A 7,945-nucleotide genomic window follows, 5' to 3' on the forward strand; every position below is an offset into this window, starting at 1 on the left:
ATTTGCATCAGATATGGGACACAGGAAGCTGTGGGTTCCTGGGCAGGCGGAGGAAGAGGCACGTGTGTATGTGACCAGGTGGGCAGCCGCTTAAGCCAGTTGCTGCTGTTTCTGTCACTTACAACCAAGAGAGTCCAGACTGAGACACGAGGGGAGCAGGCTGGAGGCCAGGAGAGGCATGGAGGGAAAAGGAGACACAGAATGACCCTCTCCCTTCCAGAACCACAGCGTCAGATTGCTGAGGACCTTCAGTGATCAGGGGTCAAGACCTCTGCTTCAGATGGGGAATTGAGGCCCCGAGAGGGGCAGAGACCTGCCTGGGGTCACTTGTTATCAAAGGGCTGGGACTTGAACCTGAACATCCAGGTTTCCGGGCCAGGGTTCCATTCACTGCCCTGGTTTTGGCCCAGGCTGCAGGAACCCCACTGCTTCGTGAGGGGAGGTGCAGGGGAGCACAAAGGAAGAAAAAGTCATCGCAGGCTCCATGTGAGCTCAGCCATGCCCAGCCAGGGCTCCTCCCGCCCCTGGCACGCGCAGACCATGCTCCATTCAGGAAGGGCCACCTGAAGCTATAAATCACCGAACACATGCCAGTGCCTTCCAGGAGTCTCTGCGAGGTGGCTGAGTTTTGCCTAAGGTCACTCAGCTAGAAGGAAGCTGGGATTCAAGCCTGGCACAGACACAAAGGGCCCTGGGCATCCTCTTGCTGACACCTGCAGGAAGGAACCACGGGGCTTTTCAAGGACAGGGTCCTCCCATGGCCACACAGAGGGAGTAAGAGGAGTGTGGCGTCCAGGTCACATCTGGGTCCCCTTTGCCTTTCCACAAAGCTGTCTACACCCAGGTTTGAGCTCCCTGCAGCATGGTGGCTCCCTGTCCTCTTGACTTTTTACCTTCACCTCCCCCACCCCCAGGGCAGGATGTCCCTGCAGACCACCCTCCACTGGCTCTCAGATGCCCAGACCTGAGGAGGTTGTTTCTCCTCTCTCCCCACCTCCACCCTTGCCTTTGAGAAAGGGAAGAAGCCTGAGTTGCAGTCAGCCCACTAAGGGACAGGGATGGGGCTACAGAAGAAAAGGTGTAGGAAGGCTGAGGTGGAGGTGGCTGGGTTGGGCGTGTGGACGGATCGTGTGTACAAGGTGCATGGAAGTGGGCCGGGAGCAGGTGACCCTCTGGGGCGGGGCCTGTCTGGCTGAGTCTACTGCCACTCCAGGCAGGCCCTGGTTTTCTACTGGGGGTGAGCAAGCTCTTATGCTTACCAGGCCCAGTCCCTGGCTTCTGACCATCCATGAGCCACTGTCCCTCATGGCCCAGCTCCCTTTGCAGGGACTGTGGTTAAAGCCCAATGAGGTCAAACGGCTACGGGCCCATTCCCAAGGCCCCAGGTGTCCTGCCCACAGTTGGGAATGTCAGCATCTTCACAGCTTCCCCACCAGGGCCTCCGTACAGGATGGCACTTAATTCTCACAACAACTAAGCAAGACAAGGGCTTACCTCCCCATTTTATAGATGAGGCAACTGAGACCTAGAGAGGTTAGTGACTTGCCCAGAGTCACACAACCAGGACATTCAAAACTCAGGATTGGGACCTAGCCTTGTGTCCCAGTGCCAAGCCTGCCCCCTGGCCTGCACACCTCTCTCACTCTCACGTCCCATCATTGCCCCGTCAAAGAATGACCAGAACAAGCAGGGCTTGGGTCTGTGATGGTCAATGTCTTTACTTCTAAAGCATACATTGGACTCACTATATATTAACATCAAAAGGGGCTATCTAAAATGGAGTCATTCTTTTTAAAAATCCAGATTCTCACATTTTTATAGAAGATCCAAAATGACATGAAATTAAACTATACAATGTTATGAATAGTATAACAACTGCTTTTAGAAAGCAAAATGAAAGGAAAAAATTAGCCGTTGAGACTGTTGTCAGCCTGGGTTCCCCGTCTTTTGAGGCATTGTGACTGAGAGCCAGCACCCAGGGGAGCCCCAGCCCCTCTCTGCAGGCACAGGAAGGGGACCCAGGCAGACAGAGGCGGCCCACGTGGGCTGTTTAGACTTAGCTGAGAGTGGGACCAGGCGGGTCTCCTATTCCTCTGGGCCCTGGGTGCGTGCACTGATCAAAGTCATCTTTTAAGACCCACGACCAGGGGAGGGGGCTGGGAGATGGCAGGGGCACAGCTGGGTTCAAAATCATCTCTTTGATAATAAAGGTCCTCTGGGCTTCCTGAGGGCCCCTGCTGTCCAGTGAGATCAGTCGACTGCAGCTACCTACTGGTTTCCTTAACAACCCTCTTTCCCTGCCTGCTCCCTAAGCCCTGGACATCCTTGGCTGCACGAGCCCTGTGGGCAGCCAGAGACCTAGGGGGACCCTAGGAAGACCCAAGGGAGAATGCTCTGGCCTTGGACGTAGCTGGATGCTGTACAGAGCATCTTGGCAGCGCAAGCCCCCTGGGGTCCAGGCCAGCAGCCAGACTGATGGGGGAGGGTTCCCATGGGCTGGGAGGGCACTGTGCAGTCAGATGCCATTCCCAGAGTCCTGTCACCTCCCCCAGCCCCTCGCTACCCAGGCCTGGCCTTGGCCCTGAAGTAGGGCTGAGGCAAACTGACTGGGGCCATGCCCTTGACGCTTTGGTTCACACAATTCAAGTGGGAGGACACGTGTTCGCATCCACTGGGAAGATCACGGGCTCAGCCCTGCTTCCTCCCAGGCACCAGGTGGTCTAACAATCTCCTTCTTTCACATCAGCAGTTCTATCTGGCTGACAGCACATTCCCAACCAGAGCTAGGTGGGCACCTGCTGCGCAGGCAGAGGGGCCCTTCCCAAGCAGCGAGATTCGACTCAGTGCAAAGGCCGCCTCTCCTCCTCTCCCTGTGGACCACACTCTCTGGCTGAGTGGTCACAGGAGAACCTCTCTGTCTCCTTCCTCCGGCTGGGCCAACAGCTCTCCAGGCAGATCCAGCCCATGGATGTACAGCCCTCCTATATGCCTCACCTGTCAGAAACAGAGAAAGCATCGCCCCCGGCTGGAGCAGCGAGGCCTGTGGCCCACAGTCTGCCCTCCTGGTCCCCAGGACCACATCACAAAGCTGGCCTTCTTACTCAAACAGCAACTCGAAGGGGGATGCCCTACATCCAGCCCACCTCTGGGGTCCAGCCCTTCTCCCAGGCCCCACCATGACCATCCTCTTTCCTAACCTATCTGGTTTCTAATTAGGCAAGGCTGGGGAAGCTTAGGCTGGTACCACCCCCTCCTGGGGGCAGAGAGAGGCCACTTGACTTCCAGCCTGGCTCCAGGCCCCCCTGAGACAAGGGAGGCTGACGGCTCTCAAGAAAGCGAATCCTGTAATGGAAAAGAGGTTTGTGGAATCAGGACCAGTCACAGCAACCAGACTCCCCCCACCTCCAGGCCGGTACCAGGAGTGCCAGGCACCCACACCCTCCACCTGCCCGGTGCCCTTTCATCCTCCTGCCCTGGGCCTGAGAACACCCAGCTGGATAGAGGGCTGGGCGTGAGGAGGCTGGGCTGGCCTGGGCCTGGTGGGGGGCATGGCGGGACTCAGGGCAGGCAGGCGGCTACCTGGTAGGCGCCCTCGGCAGCTGCAGCCGCCGCGCTATGCTGCGCGCTGTGCTCCTGCAGCAGGGCCACGTCCAGGAAGCGCTCACCGCACCACACACACTTGAACTGCTGCTCCCGGGCGTGCACCCCCTGGTGCTTGTTGAGATGCTCCCGCTGCTTGAAGGCCTTGTCACAGTTGGGGCACTTGTAGGGCTTCTCGCCCGTGTGCACCCGCCGGTGCCGCTGCAGGTCTGACGCGTACTTAAAGCGCTTCTCGCAGTCTGGGCACTTGAGGGGCTTCTCGCGGGCTGGGTCGCAGCGGTGCTGCACAAACTCCGAGGATGAGAAGAAGCGGCGCTCGCACAGCGTGCAGCGCAGCGGCTTCTCGGCCGCGGAGCAGTGCGCCAGCTGGTGCTTCTGCAGCGCCGACGCCCGCTTGTAGGCCTTGTTGCACACCGGGCACTTGAAGGGCCGCTCGGCCGCGCCCGGCAGGCACTTGTGCCGCAGCAGCTCGGCCGACTGGTCGAAGCCCTTCTGGCACACGGGGCACTTGAAGAGGGTCTCGAGGGTGTGCACGTGCTGGTGGTAGAGCAGGTGGCTGGGCTGCCCGAAGCCCTTCTCGCACAGGCCGCACTTGAAGGGCTCCTCGGTCTTGTGCGTGCGCCGGTGCCGCATGAGCGCGTACTGCTGCTTGAAGCCCATGGGGCACAGGTCGCACTTGAAGGGCCGCTCGGCGCTGTGCGTGCGCTCGTGCTGCCGCAGGTCCGACGGCCGCTTGAAGGCCTTCTGGCACTCCCCACAGCGGAAGGGCCGCTCCCCGCTGGGCGTGCACGGGTGCTGCAGCAGCTCTGACGACTCCTTGAAGTGCAACTCACACACGTTGCAGCGGAACAGGTGGTGCTCGCCCGAGTGCGCGTACATGTGGCGCACCAGGTGGGAGCGGTGCTTGAAGGTCTTCTCGCAGACCGCGCACTTGTAGGGCCGCTCCGAGCTGTGCGTGCGCTTGTGGTGTACCAGGTGCGAGGACTGGCTGAAGCTCTTGTCACACAGCGTGCACTTGTATGGCTTCTCCCCGGTGTGGATCCGCTCGTGCCGCGAGAGCTCCGACAGGTGCTTGAAGGGCTTCTGGCAGATGGGGCAGCTGTAGGGTTTGTCGGCCTGTTCAGCAGGAGCGACCGCAGGTGGAGGGGCAGCTTGGGGCAGCGAGGGGGCAGCAGTGGCCACTGGCTCAGCCGCCTCGGCGGGCTTGTAGGTCTTCTCACAGATGGAACATTTCACGAGGCCACCGGTGCCACTGTGCGCGCTGTGGTGCTGCGCCAGCGAGGTGAGCAGCGAGAAGCCCATCTTGCAGACCCCACAGACAAAAGGCTTCTGTTCGGCCTGCACGCACTGGTGCTCCAGCAGGTCAGTGGCCTGGTGGAAGATCTTGAGACACTGCGTGCACTGGAATGAGCGGTCGTGGCCTGCCAGGCACTGGTGCTCATGTGGGCTGGACAGGTGTGCCAGGTCATGACCACACACACCACACTTCGGGCCTGGCTCGCCTGCTGCCTGCAGGGGCGCGTGCTGGGGGGGCTGCAGGCCCGGGTCGGGCTGCAGGAGGATGCCATAGACCGCACAGCCCAGCGGGTTCTCAGCTGTGCCCGGGGGCAGTGTGTGCTCGGCCAGGGCCGGTGGTGGCTCTGCGTGGTGCTGAGGCTGTGGCGGCTGAGGCTGCTGCGGCTGCGTCTGTGGCGGCTGCTGCCAGCTTTCCGACATGCTTGGGAAGATGAAACAGGGTTTGGAGAGTAATGGCTTCAGTTTCCCTGCTTAAGGTGACCCAACCCAGAGAGAGAAGTTGCCCAGGATCAGGTATGGAGAAGGACCTCGGACAAGGCACAGAAGAGGGACTGGTCAGACGGCGCAAGTCATTAACCAAGACGGACTACAAGGCTCTGCCTACAGGACGGGGGGGTTCTTCGAGGCAGGGTGCCAGCAATGCCAGGGAGCCTCTGCCTTCCCCGAGGACTGGTTCTGTAGAGAAGAGAGAAATCGTGAGCGTGAAGCAGGGACACACAGCTGTTCCCTGGGCCCTCTCCCTACGCTGCCTGCATGCACCACATTGCCATAAACCACATCAGGGAAGGGAGAGAGGCTCAGGGCTGGAGATCTGCTGTCTTCACACACTGACGAAGTCTGCTGGCAGCTCAGCCCCTCCAGGAAAGCGCATGGTGCTGTCTCTACCCTCAAGCCCCCTCAGTTCCCCATCCCTGGGCCAGGGCACCCCAGCGTCCCAGCTTACTGCCAACCCCCTTTAGTCAGCTGTCTCACAGGTGAGAGGCTGGGGTGATCTGCCCACAATACAAAGAAATCACCGATTCTGCTCATGCTCCAAGGCAAGAAGGAGGGGAAGACCGACCAGTTAGGGCCATGGTGTCCAAAACAATAATTTTAGCTGCATAACTTTTTTTGCAAATAAATTCTCACTTGGAAGCCCAATATAGAAGATAGATTAAAGCAGAGAGCCTCTGCTTGAGGCCTCCCTGGGGCCTGCCAGCTCCTCTCCCACTGCTGCCCTGAATCTTAACCCAGGACATCATCTCTCAGGAGTACAGCCTGCCAGGTCTAAGAGGCCAGCCCTCCCACATCTGAGGGCCCAACAGCAAACAGCCTCAGTCAGTCAACATCGAAAACAACTACATGGAACCGAGGACCATCTCAAACAACCTTTTCCTGTGAGGGGCTGGCCCACATCCCTCTCAACTACCCCCCAGGCACTCCTCCCTGACCGTGCACCTGCTCTCTCTCCACAACAGGCTGGATGGCCTTGCAGGGACCTGAGCCAACACAGGATGGAGTTTAGACCATAGGTCCCCAGACCCACCCAGCCTCAATGTTTACACAGCAGAACCTCCCCACTCTAGTCATCTCCCCGAGCATCAAAAAAAGTCCTCAGGCCTCTGAATCTGACAGTGCCGAGGCCTGCAGGAAAATGTGAGCAATTACGAGTTTGCCTCTGCAATGTGGGAAGTAGCATGCTAACCACAGAGCCTTTCTCCTCATCCCCTTTCCGGAGACAACCCTGCTCCCTTGCTCCAAGTCTCTAACATTCTGGGTAATCAATGGAAGGTAAGGACCACCCGGCCCAGGCAAATCTCTAACTCACCACTTTGTGGCAGCATAAGGTAATGACAGTGAGAGGGAGGAACTTTCAGAATCAGATGCAACCCGCTTTCAGGTTCCGGGCTCCTCTGCCTGTAACATTGAAAAGTTTCTAAGTTTTCTCCTGAGGGAAAGAGGAGAAGGAAGGGGATGCCTTCGCAGGCCAGCCTGGCCTCTAACTGTTCTGCCAAGGAAACGTTACGAGTCAGGCGAACAGCTGTCATCCTCAGCATCTTCTGGGAAGGGAAGAAGGAAAGGAGCCGCGGCTATGGGTGGAGGCAGCAGGTTGCATGAGCAAGCAGGTACTGAAGCCTCCCCAGGAACGAGGCAAGCGGAGCTACTCTGAGTGCGGTCTAGGTCCGGCTGCGGCAACCCAACTGTTTTTTTTCCGGCATGAACGGCTGCCAGACCCAAGGTCCCGGGCCCTGGGCCCCCAATTCCACGGCCCACCCCGGCCCCCCTCCAGGAAGGTGCAGCCAGGAGAGGAGGAGAGACTAGGGTACGGGAGGCAAGGGGAGGCCCCCACCTGCGCCCCACCCCAGCCATTCCTCCTCCCCGGGAAACCGAATGAAAGCTGGTCACCTCCCGCCGGCACTGCCCGCCGGCCCAGCTGGGCGGCCTCCTGTCAGCCCGCGCCGGGAATGGCCTGGCCTCTGCGGCCGAGCGCCGGCCCCGCGGGCGACTGGGCCCGGGAAAGGCCCCGGGGCCGCGGGCTGGGTCCGGGAGCGGCTGCGCGTCGAGGCTGGCCTGGGCCGCCCAGGAGCTCGGGAGGCCACCGGGTCGCCCGGAGGGGGGCGGCCGGGCCGGCTGGAGAAGGGGTGCGGCGGGCGCGGGAGTGGCCCCCAGCCGCGGCCCCGGGCGCCCCGCCGCTCACCTGCTCCAGGCCGCCCGCGGGGTCGGGCGCGGGGCGAGCGGCGACCGGCTGCTCTCTCTGCCGCCCCTTTATTCCGGCTCCATCGGCGGCGGCGCGGCCTACGCGCGCTGCCAATCCCCGGCCTCGCGTAGCGGCGGCGGCCGGCCCGGGGGCGGGGGACGGGCTAGCGGCGGCCGGAACCGAGGAAGCGACGTGCGCGACCGGGATAGCGGGGCCGGGGCGGAGGAGCGCCGGGAGGGCGGGCGGACAGACCGATGGCCTTGCAGAGACCGGCGGACAGGCGGGCGGCGCGGGGGCCAGGGAGGCGGGGCTGGGGGAGGAGCGGCAGCCGGGGCGGCGGCGGCTGCGGGAGGAGCGGGCGGCGCGGAGCGA

General features: G+C 61.1%; 1 protein-coding gene across 2 annotated transcripts; it reads right to left on the reverse strand.

The window, feature by feature from the left end:
- Positions 1-1,695: 1,695 nt before the first annotated feature.
- ZNF319 (zinc finger protein 319) lies at positions 1,696-7,865 on the reverse strand. 2 transcript variants are annotated; one of them, XM_044761615.2, is made up of 4 exons: positions 7,574-7,865; positions 6,704-6,792; positions 3,580-5,571; positions 1,696-3,342 (listed from the first exon to the last, which is right to left on the reverse strand). In XM_044761615.2, exons 3-4 carry the CDS (start codon positions 5,314-5,316, stop codon positions 3,328-3,330), a joined length of 1,752 nt encoding a protein of 583 aa, XP_044617550.2. In that variant the 5' UTR covers positions 5,317-5,571; positions 6,704-6,792; positions 7,574-7,865; the 3' UTR covers positions 1,696-3,327. The 2 variants fall into 2 exon arrangements, with proteins under 2 accessions (XP_044617550.2, XP_070356835.1); XM_070500734.1 differs by lacking the exons at positions 1,696-3,342; positions 6,704-6,792; positions 7,574-7,865 and having other exon boundaries at positions 3,407-5,453.
- Between the last annotated feature and the right edge of the window lie 80 nt (positions 7,866-7,945).

This window comes from Equus asinus, chromosome 28, assembly GCF_041296235.1.
Source record: "Equus asinus isolate D_3611 breed Donkey chromosome 28, EquAss-T2T_v2, whole genome shotgun sequence".
NCBI classification, from domain to species: Eukaryota; Metazoa; Chordata; class Mammalia; order Perissodactyla; family Equidae; genus Equus; species Equus asinus.

Bases quoted from the DNA above. Each gene is read 5' to 3' on its own strand.
- ZNF319 (XM_070500734.1), bottom strand. From the start codon at position 5,316: ATGTCGGAAAGCTGGCAGCAGCCGCCACAGACGCAGCCGCAGCAGCCT.